The following is an 18,981-nucleotide window of genomic DNA, read 5'->3' as shown; positions in this document are numbered from 1 at the left end:
CCCCATTCTCTCATGAAAAAAATAAAAAAAGAAATCAAAAGCGGTACCTTCCCGTATTCAAATTGCAAACATATTTCTGCGAAAATTTACGCCCAACCGTCACAGTCCGTTGTTTTGTCCGTTTTTGGTTTTGCTGATTCGGTTTCGGTGAAGGTGGTCCAAATCATCCCTCTTACCCCCACAAAATTGGGGCTAGAGAGGACAACAAATCTCATAAACATATAACACCAAACAACAAGCACGAGAACAAACAACAAACAAATAACTCTGCTACTGATGTTGGAATAACTCGTCGTGATGGTAGGAGTAAGTTTTGTCCTTGCTTTTTCTTGCTGCCATGGGGAAAATGGGGGCGGTCGAGGACGAGGATGTGATTCTTTTTGTTCTTCCACATTTGTCCTGACGTTGTTCGGAGGACAACTTAAGGTGTGGGTGGGAGGATTTGGTTGTGCCATTTTAACCCAAAATGTGCTCCATTTGCGAAAAGGGTTTTCTGTGGAGCACTCAGAAAGTTTGTCGGATGTAGCTTTTCGTTACGTTGATGGCAGAGCCGGATTTTGGGGGTCTAGAAAAAGCTATGTGTACTGGAATCAAAACGTTGGAAACTAATATTTTTCCTTACTGCCTTTCTTACTTTCCATACTGACAGAATGCCATTTCCGAATTTCAGCTCATTTGGTTAACTCTTAGGGGTTGCTAATCGATTCACAATTTTTATGGAAATTTGTCATAGTTGGTTCTAGTGTATCGACCGCTGTATAATTCAGGTTTTCTGTAACTACACGTAATAACACGCATTTCCTTTAAGAGTCGTTATGAGCCATGACAAAAAAGTTGAAACATCAAGGAGAAGTTTCCATCACGCTCTTGTAATTGACATAATTTGCTTCTACCCTTAATAACTCCCCGCAAATAAAGATTGCAGGGCAATAAGCAAATTCGCCGTTTTAAAAAAACCCGATAGCGTTTTTATCATTGAAATTGTTAGACAATTTCAAACCATCGGCATAAATCTATACTGGGCCATCAAAAATCGAAGAAACCTAATTAAAGTAGATAATGAATATTGCCGGTCCTAAGTGTCTTCCTTGCGGCACACCGAAAAAGACAAGAAATTGTCTGGAGAAGGAATCTCGAGTAAACTCGGAAGCTCGGAGCTCGGAAATAAGTCCACTATTGATTCATTAGCACATTCGTCGCCACGCTTATTTTGGTAGTTTTACTAGCCGGGCCCATAGAAATTCTCGGAGCGAGAAAGAAAATGGGGAGAACTCCCAGATTTGCAACTTTTTTTTCAGATCAACTTTTAACACATAAGCCCTATGATGAATAGCGCGAAAAATCAAGGTGGTTTCAAACATTATTGCAAAATCTCATGAGATTGAGATTTTTATGTGTGAGATTTTCCCTCTTTGAATTTCACTGTGATGTTGATAAATCTCATCGTAAGCACCACAAGCAATAACTGCCTTGAATGTTGACGTTTTTTCATCCTGAGAATCACAAGCAGAAAAACTACTTTTGCGAGGGCAGAAATGCCATATCGAAGGCATCGAAAAAATAAAAAAAAATGGCGCAATCTCTTGAAAAATAAAAATTAGAACTAAAACAAGTGTTCCAGTTCAGAAAAAAAAAACTGAGCTTACCACAACTTCTCTAAAAATATTTCTAAAGAACATACATTTACAAATTGAATTTTATCAGAATTTGATGGAATTTTTTTATCATATTTCTGTCTCAAGTGAATAAGTTTGTTTCTTGACTTTTTTCTTGAATTAGTTACAACGAAAATTCTTTTGGGCTCATGTTTGACCAGACTTGGGATAAGTACGTTTTCTGGTGTGATAAGTCTTCCATCGTGTACGAGAGATGGAAGACATGCAATTTAGAAAATTGAATAATGACATTTTAAATCTGTTAAAAACTTGGATGCAAAATTTTTGCATTTTCATTATGGACAAAGAATCGTAAATATCAAAATTTCAATGCTAAAAACTGTTTATAAAAAAACACAATGACTTCATTTGCTTGCCAGAAAATTATTTCAAATTCCCTGTAGGCATCACAGCAAACTTGAATATAAATTATCAGAATCTTAAAAGTTTGGTTTCAGAAACTCATTTGGAGTTTCTTACGCAGCTATATACAGTTTTAATATCATTGAAGAAAATAATTCCTTATTCTTCAAAGGAAACAATTAAGTTAAGAAACAGATTTGTTACATTCAAAAATAAAAAAAAAAGCTTATAACCAACGAATAAAACATTCCTAAAATGATAATGCGTGGCATCCCAGTTTTGGCAACCACCTGGAATTGATAACATTTGAAAAGCATTTATCAACCAAACATAATATGATGAAGCATGGCCGTACGAACGGGGGGGGTTTTGGGGGTTAAACCCATAAGGGTCCAAAAAAGAATGTGAGGTATTCTACTCTACTCTCAAAATTTTTAATCCACAATCAAATTATGATAATAGAGCAAAGTTATTAAAAAATAACAACCGAGACTAAAAACTAATGTCAAAACCTCAAAAACCCATCCCAAGTTAAAAATCCTGCTACAGTTTTTCAAAATTTTCTCACTTCTTCATAGAATAAGGTTACCAGAATTTTTCAGCACTTATCCAGGCCGGACAAATCTGGGCGGTTTAAAAAAAAAATCTTGCAAAATCCGGGTAACTGATTTCAAAGTTGTTGACTATAATCCGGACAATTTAAGTAAAAACCTAGGAATTACTCATCAAAATCAAGAAAAAAAAACTTGATAAAACCATTCATGATTTTTTTTTAAACTTGCTCCACAATTTGTCTTTTAAAGTTTGATTTAAGAATGAGGATGAGAATAAACCCGAGCTAAATCCGGGTTTTTCGAATGAAATTCGGGCAACCGGGTTGAACCGAACTTTTTCCTTAATTATATTTTAAATTTCCGGGCCAACTCGGCTTTAAACGAGCTATCTGGTAACTTTATCATAGAAATTCCGGTCTGAATATTAAATTTTAAATTCAACCAATTTTGGGAGATTCTGGTTCCATACTCCCTTAACCAAAATTGTATGTCTACATATTTTCATATTTCTGGATCGGTATCAAGTTTAGGATTCTTGATTTTGAATTCGAATAATCATAAGAAATTAGGAATTAAAAGCTGCTTCGAAATTCTGGTTAAAATTCGGTTTTTCATTTTATATAAAACTAGCTGACCCGGTAAACTTCGTTTTACTTTCTTAAGTATAAATCGTAATAAATGTTTAATTTCATCTACACGTCCTTAACTGCATCGTGCTCGCGAATAGATTCTTATGGAAATCGTAACAAATAAAGTTGAATTTTTATCGGGACCACGTTCCATAAAAAGTGAGATCCTTGAAACTATTATACAAACCATCTCTGACCCAAAAAACCCTCGGATACCAAATTTCACTTCATTCCGACTGACCATTCATACGTGATGTTGTTACAAAAAAACGCCTCCATTTTTATATATAAGATTTTAGTCAAGTTTTTTGAAAATCATATGCATTTTCAATATTTTGATAATAATTTTCCGAGTATGAAAAAAAGAAGAATTTTGTTTTATATTCAAATTCGAAGTTCTGAAACTTTATTCTAACGCAAAATTAAAACATTTTAAGCTTCTAAGCGACGATCCGAAATGGAAAACTCAGATTCAACATATGAAATTCCCATTTTAATTTAAATAAATAATTGTAATAATGAATTAAGATTAAACCTTCACTACATGATTTAAATATTAGATTCATTAATGAGGGCTTTAAACTTGGTTAAAGAAATTCTGATCTGGAATTAAGTATTTTTTGTACATTTCAGATATCGTATAGAAATTCGGAATTCAGATTCAAAGTTCAATTTTTAAATTCAGGTTCAGAATTCAGATTGAAAATTCACAAAAGATATAGCTTGTGAATGAGTTTTTCAATCAAAATGAAATTGTTGAGGAATTCAAGAGGACATAAACTTAAAAATTTGCTTGTCAATTTAGTTACCAGATTACAAATTTTTTATATCAGAATTAGGTAGTTTGTATACACAATTCAGCTGAAAATCAGAAATTTAAAGTAGAATTTGAGTTAAAGATCTAAGTTTTGTTTTATGCAAAATATAAAAATTATATTCAAAAAAATCATCTACTGGATTTTCTTTATGGAACTGATTTTTTATGAAAAATATTTGCTGTTGAAGAAACATGTACCTGATCTTCATCCAAAACATCTGCTCAAAATTCTTTATTTTCTCTTTGTATTGTTTAACATTATAAATACTGCAACTTTTTTAAAGCCAAATTTCAAATCAATATCATAAATTTAGTTCAAGTCTTCATCAAGAAAATTTGACCCGAATTTTTTTATATCTCTAACTGTTTTTTTTGTAAAATTTTATTTATTTTCATCAAAAGTTATAATCTTAGAATTTGCAAAAGAGTTTGGAAGATTGGACTTGTTTGATTTGAGTATGAATAAGTTTTTTTAAAGAACTTGAAGGCTACGCTAAAAAGAACTTATTCTATGCTCAAATCCAATAACTATAATCTACCAGACTCTTAAACTAATCAAAAATTTAACCATCGATGAAAGAAAAATTCATATTTGGGTTTTAAAGGTTTCATAACAACAATTCAGCTCACCCTTTAGGCTAAGGACCACTTTTCTAAAGTTACGATTTAATACGAAAACTATAGCTATTAATGAGTACTTAAAAATGAATATTCAAATATGTAGCTACAAATATAATTTGTTTTAGCTTTTTTGTTCGTGCGTTGTTGGGCAAAAATTCAGAGATAAAAATCAAGCACCAAAACCCCCCCCATGAGTCGGTTCTTCCTACGGCCCTGTGATGAAGTAATCACCAACACCCCCCCCCCCCCCCCCCCCCATTCTTATACCTAGCTTTCGTAAATTAATATTTTTATCAAAGTGTTTGGTATCTTTCAATTTGGGGCCCCGTTAGTGTGAATAGCAATTGCATTGATTCACATCGATTAATTCACAGAATTTGGAATTAAATTGAAATATCAGCAATAATGTCGTGTAAAAATAGTAGGGTAAAAAGTGGGGAAAATAGCTGAAGATTTCCCTAATGGGATAACCAAAACAAATCTTATTTTTGATTTTTTTTTCTCGATGTGATGCTCAGCGAATTTCGTTTGACGTCGAAAGCATTGAGCGGCACAATGAAATTCATTGTGCTGCTGAATTGATACTTACTACAGTTAGTGCGATGAAGTGCAAAAATCGTGGCTCCAGAGATCAATTGTAGCCGTCACAAAAAGTTCCATTTTTCCATTTGCGTTCTCGTAACCAGCCACTGGACGTGTTAAGCAGTTCAACAAGAACTATCTCATGCGAATCTGAATACATTTATAGTCGTGGCTCCAGAGAGTGTCAATATTGGTGATTTTCTATGAATCGTGCAGAAAGGAAACAGAACTACTTATTGACATAAATCTTAGATGTCAATAATATCATAATTAAATGGAAATAAATCGTTTGTTTAGTTTCTATAGGAAATCCGAGGGTGAAAAATAATGGTTTCAAAATAAATTGAACAAATGCACGCATTTGAACCCGAAAATCCAAGTTTTGGTTACCCGAGCCTCATCGTTATCCAGGGCCTCAGTTCATTAGTGCACTCTTTTGTTTATCTAATCCGAATCTAAGTCCGGAAAAAGTTGATAGCTCGAAAAGTTTTCACAAATATCGTTAATTATATTTTTATTATGCAGTCTTTAGCAGTTTTTGGAGTTTTTTATTTTTATCATTATTTGATAACTAAATCACCAAAAGTTTGAAATATTACGAATACGAAATAAATATAAAAAAGCAAAAGCTATTAAAAAAGAAAATAAAAACATTAGAACTTGAAACTATTTATTGTAAATCATTGTGTTTAAAGTCCTTCGCACACGAAATTTTTGCGAAACATTCAACAGGACATAACTTTTTTGGTTGAAAATCAACCGGGTATCAAAGTCGAAGTCATGTTTTTCTATTCAACGAAAATGGAGTAGAACCAACGCGAAATTTCTGACCTATCGCACCAGCAGTTGGAAAAAAATATTGAACATTCATCTTTCAACCGTCTCCAGGGTGATGAAGTGGTTCCAGGAGCGGTTGACGTTGGACTACGGCAAAGGAGCGGGAAGAAAATCGGGACCAAAGAACAAAAAGATGGAGAGAAAGGTGAAGCGGATGATTAAAGCTAATCCCAACGTTTCAAGTCTTGATTTGACTAAAAAGGTCGGCTGTGTGATGGTCATAGAAAAGTATATAAAAGTCGATTTTAAGCAAATTCCGGGGTTGGCGTTTTTCACCGGCAAGAGCAAGTTTGATGTGGACACCAAATTTAAGAAGAAGAAAATGTCGAAGTTCGCTTCCAAATATCTGGTTTGGCAGGCCATCTGCTCTTGCGGACTGAGAGCCTTTCGTGACAGTAAATGTCGAGATCTACAAATCTGAGTGCATCGAAAAGCGCCTTTTGTCGTACTTGCAGCAGCACGATGAAGCTCGGCTAAGTATTCTCAAAGTGTCCTGGCGTGGTATTAGTAAGGTTGCCAGATTGCCCTGTTTTTTCGAGGTTCACCCGGATATTTAATACAAATTTTGAGAACTGTCCGGCCCGGCCCGGTTACCCGGATTTCTTTTAAAAATGCCCGGATTTTGTCCGGATTCATTCATTTTATTGTGCTGAAAAAAATCTGGCAACCTTAGGTATAAGGCCAGTTCTGTCCGTTTTGTTTCAAAGGATTCGCCAAACTGTGGAGCAGTACTGGGCAAGAATTATGTCAAAGACAAGAAGAACATGCTAAGAAAATGGAGAAAAAAACTGAGATACTAGTACCAGATGACACTGTAAAGACTTTGATGGAGGGCATCAAGCGAAAATGCGTTCAACTTTACATTCAAGGCTCCATCGATTAACTTTTCTTTTGATTTTCGGAAGTAAATATATGTATAAAACCACCCTAAAATTTTGATTTGCTTCTAAACATTATAAGAAAATTGACATGACATTTTTGGTGTCGCAATAATTTCGTGTTCGTCCTTTATGCAAGAGCAATGCAAAAACTCTATTGATTTATCAGTTTTTTTACAATCTTCCGAGTATTGATCGATTGATAAATTTAAAAAAAAAATTGATCTCGAAAATTATATAAGATATCCACCTACCTCTCAGAAATAAGATAATTAAACTGCAATCGTCAACGTTGCAGTTTTAAACATAATAATCAATATGGAAAAAAAAATCTCGAGCTGGAATGTTTTCATCGTTTTAAATGACAACAAAAACTTTCTAAGTTTTCAAAATATCCATATACTTACAATTTTAAATATTTGCGGAAAGTTAAAGGAAAGTTGAAAATTCTCCATTCTATTTTTTTTAAATGTTAAAATTGTCAAAACAGTAAAAATTGTCAAAATTGTCAAAATTATCAAAATTGTCAAAATTGTCGAAATTGTCAAAATTGTCAAAATTGTCAAAATTGTCAAAATTTTCGAAATTGTCAAAATTGTCAAAATTGTCGAAATTGTCGAAATTGTCAAAATTGTCAAAATTGTCAAAATTGTCAAAATTGTCAAAATTGTCAAAATTGTCAAAATTTTCAAAATTGTCAAAATCGTCAAAATTGTCAAAATTGTCAAAATTGTCAAAATTGTCAAAATTGTCAAAATTGCCAAAATTGTCAAAATTGTCAAAATTGTCAAAATTGTCAAAATTTTCAAAATTGTCAAAATTGTCAAAATTTTCAAAATTGTCAAAATTGTCAAAATTGTCAAAATTGTCAAAATTTTCAAAATTGTCAAAATTGTCAAAATTGTCAAAATTGTCAATATTGTCAAAATTGTCAAAATTGTCAAAATTGTAAAAAATGGTCAAAATTTTCAAAATTGTCAAAATTGTCAAAATTGTCAAAATTGTCAAAATTGTTAAAATTGTCAAAAATGTTAAAATTGTCCGACTCTGTTTGCGTGAGGTCGAAAATATGAAGTGAGGCGGACTTGTTACAAGGAAGGAGGAAGAGTGGAACACCTCGTTCTGAAATAAACTGTATCCTTTTATGGCGAGCATGATAATAATAAATTTATTCCTTTTTATGTGCAGCAGCTCGCATTCGAAGCGAGGGAGGAAGGAAGAAGAAGTAGTAACCATAACGTATAGAGAGCCGGGAATCTTCACCGGGTTTTATGCTCGCTGTGGATTTAGTCGACGATGATAAGGTTGAAATGGAGTCGGGGAGGGGGGGACTTTGCAGAGCATCAAGGGAAGCGTCATCGTCGTTCGTTCCTAACAAAACAGAATGTCAGATTCACGACCGACGGCTTGGAGCTTTTCGCCTTTGTTGCCGGGACGGTTTGTTGGCATCCCATCTATTGCTTACAACTTCCCACCCCTCCATCCGATCTTCCCTTCGACTTTCCTCAGGAATAAAATCTGCCACAACTCACGGACGCTGCTGGCTCCCCGAGAAAAGGCGGAAAGGCGTGGTCAAACAAGCGAAACCAAACCCATTTACATACACAAACACACACACACAGAAAGGCACACAAACATCACCACAATCATCCGTGCCAGCCCATCCAGCTAGCTATAGGGCACTACACAAACAGAAGGAACAACATCAACATTTTTATGCTTGTACGGTGAATCTACTCTGGGACAAGTAAGTTGAAACACTCCTAACGAACGACCTTTAGACCGACTGCATCTAGTTCGGATCGAGGAAACCGGTTTGTTCAGAACTTGGATGCAGGAAAATGGGGACCTCCCCCCTTTTAAGTCCTCCCTCCCCTAAACCTCAATCGACAAACCAACGAACCTGATGGCGTTGAGGTGCGATATGCACTACGTTCTCGAAGTACTGCCTACCTTCATAGCTGCCCAAAACATACTCGTATGGACTAGTGTAAGTAGTTAGTAGCAAGTTAGGACAACATCCAAATGATGTGGGAGGAACGTTGTGTGCCGGTAACACCTGAGAATCTATGATGATGGTCCTCGGAACAAACTTGGGCCAGGTCAGGCCACTTTCGCGAGGAGGCAACATTGCCCTGGTGATGGACATCGTGTTGCCTTGTAAACTGGCTCCTTCTTCCGGTTCATGTTTGTTTGTTTCTAACTTGTTCGAACAATCATGTTTGAGGTTGATTTTTTAGATTTTAGGTTGAGTTTTACACTTGCTTGTAAATTTTCTTGCTAAAAATGTCACTGTTTCCGAAAATCAGAAACGGGATGGAAAAAGTCTTGATGAAACAAATGAGAGATCCCCATACAAGCGGACAAAAATATCAAAAAAATGATCCAATTAAAAAAAAAAATGACCAAAATGATGTGGAAATGTCTGTCTGTCTGTCTGTCTGTCTGTCTGTCTGTCTGTCTGTCTGTCTGTCTGTCTGTCTGTCTGTCTGTCTGTCTGTCTGTCTGTCTGTCTGTCTGTCTGTCTGTCTGTCTGTCTGTCTGTCTGTCTGTCTGTCTGTCTGTCTGTCTGTCTGTCTGTCTGTCTGTCTGTCTGTCTGTCTGTCTGTCTGTCTGTCTGTCTGTCTGTCTGTCTGTCTGTCTGTCTGTCTGTCTGTCTGTCTGTCTGTCTGTCTGTCTGTCTGTCTGTCTGTCTGTCTGTCTGTCTGTCTGTCTGTCTGTCTGTCTGTCTGTCTGTCTGTCTGTCTGTCTGTCTGTCTGTCTGTCTGTCTGTCTGTCTGTCTGTCTGTCTGTCTGTCTGTCTGTCTGTCTGTCTGTCTGTCTGTCTGTCTGTCTGTCTGTCTGTCTGTCTGTCTGTCTGTCTGTCTGTCTGTCTGTCTGTCTGTCTGTCTGTCTGTCTGTCTGTCTGTCTGTCTGTCTGTCTGTCTGACTGTCTGTCTGTCTGTCTGTCTGTCTGTCTGTCTGTCTGTCTGTCTGTCTGTCTGTCTGTCTGTCTGTCTGTCTGTCTGTCTGTCTGTCTGTCTGTCTGTCTGTCTGTCTGTCTGTCTGTCTGTCTGTCTGTCTGTCTGTCTGTCTGTCTGTCTGTCTGTCTGTCTGTCTGTCTGTCTGTCTGTCTGTCTGTCTGTCTGTCTGTCTGTCTGTCTGTCTGTCTGTCTGTCTGTCTGTCTGTCTGTCTGTCTGTCTGTCTGTCTGTCTGTCTGTCTGTCTGTCTGTCTGTCTGTCTGTCTGTCTGTCTGTCTGTCTGTCTGTCTGTCTGTCTGTCTGTCTGTCTGTCTGTCTGTCTGTCTGTCTGTCTGTCTGTCTGTCTGTCTGTCTGTCTGTCTGTCTGTCTGTCTGTCTGTCTGTCTGTCTGTCTGTCTGTCTGTCTGTCTGTCTGTCTGTCTGTCTGTCTGTCTGTCTGTCTGTCTGTCTGTCTGTCTGTCTGTCTGTCTGTCTGTCTGTCTGTCTGTCTGTCTGTCTGTCTGTCTGTCTGTCTGTCTGTCTGTCTGTCTGTCTGTCTGTCTGTCTGTCTGTCTGTCTGTCTGTCTGTCTGTCTGTCTGTCTGTCTGTCTGTCTGTCTGTCTGTCTGTCTGTCTGTCTGTCTGTCTGTCTGTCTGTCTGTCTGTCTGTCTGTCTGTCTGTCTGTCTGTCTGTCTGTCTGTCTGTCTGTCTGTCTGTCTGTCTGTCTGTCTGTCTGTCTGTCTGTCTGTCTGTCTGTCTGTCTGTCTGTCTGTCTGTCTGTCTGTCTGTCTGTCTGTCTGTCTGTCTGTCTGTCTGTCTGTCTGTCTGTCTGTCTGTCTGTCTGTCTGTCTGTCTGTCTGTCTGTCTGTCTGTCTGTCTGTCTGTCTGTCTGTCTGTCTGTCTGTCTGTCTGTCTGTCTGTCTGTCTGTCTGTCTGTCTGTCTGTCTGTCTGTCTGTCTGTCTGTCTGTCTGTCTGTCTGTCTGTCTGTCTGTCTGTCTGTCTGTCTGTCTGTCTGTCTGTCTGTCTGTCTGTCTGTCTGTCTGTCTGTCTGTCTGTCTGTCTGTCTGTCTGTCTGTCTGTCTGTCTGTCTGTCTGTCTGTCTGTCTGTCTGTCTGTCTGTCTGTCTGTCTGTCTGTCTGTCTGTCTGTCTGTCTGTCTGTCTGTCTGTCTGTCTGTCTGTCTGTCTGTCTGTCTGTCTGTCTGTCTGTCTGTCTGTCTGTCTGTCTGTCTGTCTGTCTGTCTGTCTGTCTGTCTGTCTGTCTGTCTGTCTGTCTGTCTGTCTGTCTGTCTGTCTGTCTGTCTGTCTGTCTGTCTGTCTGTCTGTCTGTCTGTCTGTCTGTCTGTCTGTCTGTCTGTCTGTCTGTCTGTCTGTCTGTCTGTCTGTCTGTCTGTCTGTCTGTCTGTCTGTCTGTCTGTCTGTCTGTCTGTCTGTCTGTCTGTCTGTCTGTCTGTCTGTCTGTCTGTCTGTCTGTCTGTCTGTCTGTCTGTCTGTCTGTCTGTCTGTCTGTCTGTCTGTCTGTCTGTCTGTCTGTCTGTCTGTCTGTCTGTCTGTCTGTCTGTCTGTCTGTCTGTCTGTCTGTCTGTCTGTCTGTCTGTCTGTCTGTCTGTCTGTCTGTCTGTCTGTCTGTCTGTCTGTCTGTCTGTCTGTCTGTCTGTCTGTCTGTCTGTCTGTCTGTCTGTCTGTCTGTCTGTCTGTCTGTCTGTCTGTCTGTCTGTCTGTCTGTCTGTCTGTCTGTCTGTCTGTCACACAGTTAAAAGTAACAAAAAACAGTAGTCAAGAATGCCAAGAAATTCAAGAAAGTCAAGAAAATCAAGAAAACAAACAAGTCAAGAGAGTCATGAAAGTATAAAAAACAACAAAATCAAACAAATCAAGAGTGCCAGGAAAGTCAAGAATGTCAAGAAAGTAAAACAGTCAAGAAAGTCAAGAATGTTAAGAATATCACGAAAGTTAAAAAAAAACCTTAAAAACAAAACTGTAATTAATTGAAAAAAACGTCAAAAAATTCAAGACAATCGAGATAGTTACTTAGAAAAGTCAAGAAAGTTAAGCATTCCAAGGTAGTTAAAAAATCAAGAACGCAAAAAATCAAGAAGATCGATAAAGTCACGAAAATCAAGAAAGTCATGAATGTCAAGATAGTGTAGAATGTCAAGAAAGTCAAGAACGCCATAAAAGTCGAGAAAATCAAATAAGTCAAGAAAGACAAGAAATTCAATAAAAACTAGAAAGTCAAGAAAGTAAAGAAAGTCAAGATAGTGAAGAAGGTCAAAAAGTCAAGAAAGTCAAGAAAAACAAGAATGTCAAGAAAGCCAAAAAAAGTCAAGACAAAAAAATGAACAATGTTACATCAGAATGTCAAAAATGCCTAGAAAATCGAAGATCTTCAAAATTTCCAAGAGTTCTGAGAATGATAAGCAAGTCTGGAAAGATTCAGAAAATAGTGAATAGGCATATGTAAAAAATGTCAAAAAATCCCATCCAATCAACCGATTTCGTAATACACCAAAATCTTTTCAGGTATTTTTTCAAGTTAAACAATTGTCATATTTGCTCTTAAGGATGTTCAATGTGAATTCGAATTTCGCAAGCATACAAACGAAAAAGATTCTGCAAAGCCGATTTCCCCGGCTTGCGAAAATGGGCATAATTTTCATGGCAATTTTTGGACGTTGTGCGTTCGAAAAACAAATCCAGGATTATCGGAAAACGGATACAGCTGCTGCTGCTGGACCAAAGTCAAAAATCATCAAAAAACGACAGCAACTCATATCCGAGCGAAGCTGGCAAGCAAGACTGAAAGTTTGATTGTGATTTTCATTTTTGTTTTTTCGGGGACCGGAATCAATCGGGAAGCAAGGATCGTGTGGTGGTGATTTTTCCAAGCCTTGTTTTGCCATCAGGTTTTCTGAAAAGTGCGGTAGGTATCAACTTTTTGCTGTTTTTTTTTTAATTTTTCTCCAAACAACTGATTTAACCGGCATAATGGGTCCTGCACGGCTTTGATGGCTACCATTTTAAACTGTGAACAACCGGCAAGGCCAAATGGGAAAGAAGTAGGGGAGCAGAAGCTTTTGTTGTTGTTTGTCGGAGAGAAATTATTTATGATATTTTTAATTTGTTTAAAATTTGCGCTCATTTCAAGCGTGAATTTTCCTTCATCAAGCGAACCAAAGCAAAATATGTATATATACACATCATAACTGTGAATGGAAACTGTCTAGGAAAAAGCGAAATAATAATAACAGAAAAAAAATCGGAAAAAGAAACTTTCCCATCATTCAACGGGACGAGATCAAAGGGCTGATGGCTGCCTGGCTGGGGCGAAATCAAAGGAATTTCATTATTACTCGCTTTGCGTCTCTAATTTTGTGCTGCTCGCTGCTGCTTGCTGTTGGAAAATCGGAATGAAAGGAGAAAATGATCTTTAGCATATCCTTTCGTTCGACAAAAATGGAGCTTGGCATGGGGAGACGTAGCGAAGTGGGGAAACCGAGCGGGGGATTCTTATACCCATTTATGTTTGCCCCCCTTTTATAGAATGGCCGGGAGCTTTGAAGTTCGATCCACGCTTCTGTTTCAACCGACTGGCAACAAGAACTTTTTTTAACTCAGTAATTCGGAATACAAGTTTTTAGTTGTTTGTTAACAGGTAGTTTAAATAAAAAATTTGAAAGCATTTATTATAGATACAACTTCTCAACTTCCATGACTTTCTTGATTTTCTTGACTCTCTTGTCTTTCTTGATTTTTTTTTTTTTTGACTTTCTAGCTTTCTAGACTTTCTTGACTTTCTTGACATTCTTGACTATCTCGTCTTTTTTTATTCTCTTAACTTTCTTGACTTTCGTGTTTTTGTCGACTTTCTTGACTTTCTCGACTTTATCGACTTTCTCAACTTTCTTGATTTTCTTGACTTTCTTGAAATTCTTCACTTTCTCGACTTTCTTGACTTTCTTGACTTTCTTGACTTTCTTGCCTTTCGTGACTTTCTTGACTTTCTTGACTTTCTTGACTTTTTTTTTACTTTCTTGACTTTCTTGACTGTCCAGACTTTTGGACTTTTTTGACATTCTTGACATCTTGACTTTTTTGGCTCCTTGACTTTATTGACTTTCTTGACATTCTTGACTTTCTTGACTTTCTTGCATTCTTAACTTTCTTGACTTTCTTGCGCTTCTAGACTATTTATTTTCTTGACTTTCAAGACTCTCCTGACTTTCTAAACATTCATGACATTCTTTATTTTCTTGACTTTCTCGACTTTCTCGACTTTCTCGACTTTCTTGACTGTCTTAACATTCTTGACTTTCTCGACTTTCTTGACTTTCTTGACCTTCTTGACTTCCTTGACTTGCTTGACTTTCTCAACTTTCATTTATTCCTTGGCTTTCTTGATTTTCTTGATTTTCCTGACCTTTGTGATTTTCTTGATTTTCTTGACTTTCCTGACTTTCCTAGACTTTCTAGACTTTCTTGATTTTCTTGACTTTTCTTCCTTCTCGTCTTTTAATTTTCTTGACATTTTTGATTTTCTAGACTTTTTTTACTTTTCTGACTTTCTTTAAATATTTGACATTCTTGACTTTTTTTTACTTTTGTGACTTTCTTGGACTTCTTGACTTGAATTTTTTGACTTTCTTGACTTTCTTGACTTTTTTGCCTTTCTTGTCTTTCTTTACTTTCTCGTTGTCTTTTCGTGACTTCTTGACTTTCTTGATTTTCTTTATTTTCTTGACTTTCTCGACCTTCTGGATTTTCTTTTCTTTTTCGACTTTCTTGACTCTTTTGACTTTCTTGACTTTTTAGACAATTTTGACCCTCTTGACTTTCTCGACTTTCTTGACTTTCTTGGCTCTTTTAACTTTTTTTAACTTTCTCGACTTCTTAGAATGGCTTCAAAACTAGTTGGACAGTCTTGGCCAATATTTCATGACAGGGCGTTTTTCGAATGCATTCAGGTTTGGCACTTCTAATGATTGAGCTACCATATTCGTAAACCAAACCAAAACAATTTGATTGGTATATTTGTGGTTTTATTTCTTCGGGTAAAATTGTATTTTGGCGCTGTGTTCGACATATTTTTATACACTCTTGATAATATTTTTTCGAAGCTCCCATCATCTTACGATCATCAAAAGACTTGTGTGAAACAACATCTTGTTCCAAAATTCTATTTTTCTCCAATGCGACTTGACCGAAAAGATTATCTTCTTAATTTTATTCCCTCTTATTATGACTCACGCACAATGATCAAGTGTAACAAATGTATAACTTTATTTCATTTCGAAAATTTCTTACTAAAATTTGTTTTTTTTTTGTATGTACTAATTGTATAACTGCTCAAATGCTTTCATATTATAAATATTCAATTTCAAATGTTTACTTTACTTTATTTTTTTATTTCGCTTCAAACCATTCCTTACTTCTTTGGTCGAATCATCATTCGAGAAATCCTGAGTGGCTTATAAGGACCAAGAACGGTAGTAACCATACCAGAGTAAGCCGGTTGTGCGCCTTTTCCCAAGTAATATGCGTTTAAGTTACTGTAAAAATGATAAGTTTGATTAGCTAGGTTGCCGAAGGTATCGAAATGCCTTGCAATTTACCTTTTGTAACAAACACTGTACCACCAGGCCCCACCCATATCCAAAGCACAGCTGTAGTCGTTATCTTTGTCAACGGTTGAAAATTTCCAGCCCACATGAAAGCTCAGTGCATCTTCCAGGGTTCCATGGAATGAGCCGAGCTTCACGAGTCTATAATCATCTTCCGGTCCAGCCAATTGAAAATCATCAAACTTCTGGACGTCACCAAATCCATCGAAATCCTCGAAAACCATATGCAGCTCGTGTCGTCTCGTTCGAACCATTTCGTGGATATGTTTCAGTCCCAGCCAAAATTCTCCTCGTAGATCGCCGAAGCCTTGCTCGTAGTCGTCCCATCTACGGAAAAAGTTCTCCGATCCATCGAATCGATTCTGGAAAACCGTCCAGCCTCCTCCGTCGTGATCCTGATCGCAGAATACTTCCAGCGTTTCCAACGAATCTTCCGGCCGGATCTGGTAGACACCTGAAGGTTGATCCGGAATGTCCGCACAACTCCGAGGCAAGTCCGTTGGTGGTTGAGGTTGGTCACAATAAACATCCGGCGAAACGTTGATGACGATCGTGATGGAGTTGGCAGAGATATTTCCTAGTACTTGAAGGTGCTGCAGGATTTGATCTTCCAGGCTTTTCGATCGGTCGGACTCGGATCTCGCGAATTTTTTGTTGTCAATCGTTAGAGTAGGGCTAGAAAAGGTACATTGTGATGAATTGGCAGGAAATATGTTAAACTATAATTATAGCTAGGTACTTACTTAAGATAATCTATCTTTTCAACCTCATCGTTGGATGGTTTTCCTTCTGCAAAACTGCCTAGCAGCTGCACAAAGGCTATTGTGAAGACAAACAGTACTCTTGAGTAGATCATCTCTATTTGCCAGACTCAAACAAAATAGTCCCCCGATACGTATCCGTTGCTCTATTTGAAGTAGATACCAAACAATCTAATCGCTTGCTTAAACCCAATCACCAAATTCTTCCAATCCGTCATCGCCAATCTGATTACCAATCGATTGGTGAGAAAATCTATGAATGAACTTCCAAGAATGGTCTCATACTACAAAGTTTGTGCGAGTTCAGATTGCAATTATCTCGAAAAAAAAATACACTGATTAATTCGAATGTGATCACAAAAGTGAAACGAATCACTATCGAGAAATGCTCAACGAATCAAAATATTGCTGAATTCGAAATGAATAGGATATGGTGACAGCGTTTTGGTGCCCAGATTCAAGTTACTAAGTCTTTTCCCGGAAAGTCCGTAGCATCCTGGGTAGCAGTGTTCGGCATCGCTAATTGAAAAATTAGCGGCGCTAATTAAATCGCTAACTCATTCAAATTTAACGATCGCTAATTAAAACCGCTAAATGAGCGGAAAAAGTTATCGCTTCAAGCTTATAGCGCTAATCGCTAATCGCTAACTGTTGATAAACAATAACGTAAACAGGATGGCAACAGCATGGATTATGGTTGCATCTCAATTCGTTTGCTCAAATACTTTACAAATATAGTGCAGATTGTTTATTGTTTCACTTTCACTTCAGGTTTCCCTTTTTTTTAAACTTTCAAAATAGTAATGCAAAATTCTCATGATAGGAGCATTGCCAAACTTGTATCTAAAAAACTAAATGAAGTAAATATGCAAATTCATTCTATGGTGATACTATCTTATTTTTATTTTACCTGTTTTGAAATACTTATTAAAACTGCTTTGCGAAAAGTAAAAATCTCATCCACTTAAAACAAAGTTGTAAAAAGCGGATTTTTCCAGCATTTATTATTCCAGACTTGCCGTTTGAGATAGTAATGTGAGATCTAAAAAAAACTTAGAAATTTGGAAAAGCTTTTAAAAATCCATCGATTAACCTAAAAAGCACATTTCAACAAATCACCGCTTGTGGACGACCACGCTAAAGTCATGTAAAATATTGATCAAGTAGGCCGTTTACTGTACTTTTGTAAGCAAAAAACAGTATCTAAAAATAGACCTTCTAGCTTTGAATAATATATATGATGTCTAAAATAGTTTAATACTGTTTAACAATATTTATCGAAGTACTTAAAGAGAAAAAAAGTTAATCTGTATGAGGCATTTCTGCCCTGAGAACATTCGAAGTGACCATTTTCACTTGGAGCGCATATTGATGTATGAATGATGCCCGATGTCTCCTTCACTTGTTAAGGAATGAATCATCCGCGAGGATGAAAATCCCGGAAAAAAGAAAACAACAACAAAACATCCTTTACTTGTCAAATGACAAAAAGTCTACTTCTATCTGTAATAATTTGTGAATTTGAAACAAGTCAATGGAAGCTATCGTTCTTCATTTAGCGGAACCAAAAAATAGCGGAACTTTTTAATTCGCTAGCTCAATCAAAATCTAGCGGCAAAATTAATCCGCTACACCCATAGAAGAGGTTGCAAAAATCCAATGCCTTTTTAGCAAATCTCTGTGCCGATAATGCTCTGAAATGTGCACTGTGCCGAAGACGGTATGTTTGAAAAACCGTAACTGGCATAAGGACTCGGCTCCCAACCAAAATAATGACCACTCGAAACAAGAAAAACATTTTATGGGATTTCCTTCCTATTGGATAATTCATCCCAGAAACAAGAAAATAAAAATTAAAACCACAGCGCTGTAATGAGAATCGAACTCACATCACCAATTGTATCGTCTTGCCAGTCTGACATTCTAGCCAGTGTACTATTCGAGCTTCACGCAGGACGAGGTATATTTGTCATAGGATTTCTGTTACCGATCAATCACAAAAAACGTACAACAGCGGCTTCCCGGCGTTTGGCCTCCTTTCAATGCATTCCTTTGCCTTAAGATGGAAATGGGAAAGGGAACGGGAGTGAAGGAACGGGAAACCCATTGAATGAGAACTGTGCTTTGCTTACTGCCTGCTATTACATACACACGCTACATATACACAGCTGCTAAAGCCGGGCAGCTTGGCCGGTGTTGTTTGCCGGTGAATTGAAGGAATGTTTTTGTTGTTGCTTTTGCTACATACACACGCACAGCTTAGCCGTGTTTGCCGGTTGATTGAATTAGAAGGATGTTTTTGTTGTTGCTTTTGCTACATTCACACGCACAGTGCTCGGTTCGCTGGCTGCCTGGTGTTGGCCGGTATTTATTTCCATCCTTCTTCGGCTTGTGATGCGATGGGGAGGGACCCGAAAACGTTTTTATTTTGTTTCATTCAGACATACGCAATTCGGTTGCGCTGGGAGGTTAATGCCGGCGCAAATCGAATCAGTGCCGGTCGCGTTATCTTCTTGTACCAATGATGCTATGAAATTGACTACACGCTATTGGCACAGAGGCTGAATTTTGGGTGTACATACTTTGAAGTTCGACAACTTTAACGTAGAAGTGGGTTTCAGAAATTACATACTTTGTCAGTTCTTTCTATTCTACAAAACCCTCTACGTAGAAAGAACTTTGATTTTAAGTAAATTTGTAGTTGACGGCGTTTTGCTTCTCACT

General features: G+C 37.3%; 2 protein-coding genes across 2 annotated transcripts in view; one reads left to right on the top strand and one right to left on the bottom strand.

Moving 5' to 3' along the window:
• Positions 1-18,981, top strand: part of LOC129749854 (coatomer subunit beta') — a 185,422-nt gene that overhangs the window by 76,335 nt on the left and 90,106 nt on the right. The window lies entirely within an intron of this gene.
• On the bottom strand, positions 14,924-16,389 carry LOC129749855 (microfibril-associated glycoprotein 4-like). Its single transcript, XM_055744946.1, has 3 exons — positions 16,240-16,389; positions 15,488-16,171; positions 14,924-15,424 (listed from the first exon to the last, which is right to left on the bottom strand). Exons 1-3 carry the CDS (start codon positions 16,350-16,352, stop codon positions 15,301-15,303), a joined length of 921 nt encoding a protein of 306 aa, XP_055600921.1. The 5' UTR covers positions 16,353-16,389; the 3' UTR covers positions 14,924-15,300.

This window comes from Uranotaenia lowii, chromosome 2 (assembly GCF_029784155.1).
Source record: "Uranotaenia lowii strain MFRU-FL chromosome 2, ASM2978415v1, whole genome shotgun sequence".
Classification (NCBI taxonomy): domain Eukaryota; kingdom Metazoa; phylum Arthropoda; class Insecta; order Diptera; family Culicidae; genus Uranotaenia; species Uranotaenia lowii.
Note: the sequence above shows the minus strand (reverse complement) of the source record. Positions and strands in the feature narration are given on the sequence as shown.

Excerpts from the sequence above, each read along its gene's own strand:
- LOC129749855 (XM_055744946.1), bottom strand. The coding sequence starts at position 16,352 with ATGATCTACTCAAGAGTACTGTTTGTCTTCACAATAGCCTTTGTGCAG. Across the intron at positions 16,172-16,239 it reads GAAAAGATAGATTATCTTAA|CCCTACTCTAACGATTGACA; the intron begins GTAAGTACCTAG and ends TACCTTTTCTAG. Across the intron at positions 15,425-15,487 it reads TACAGTGTTTGTTACAAAAG|TAACTTAAACGCATATTACT; the intron begins GTAAATTGCAAG and ends TCATTTTTACAG.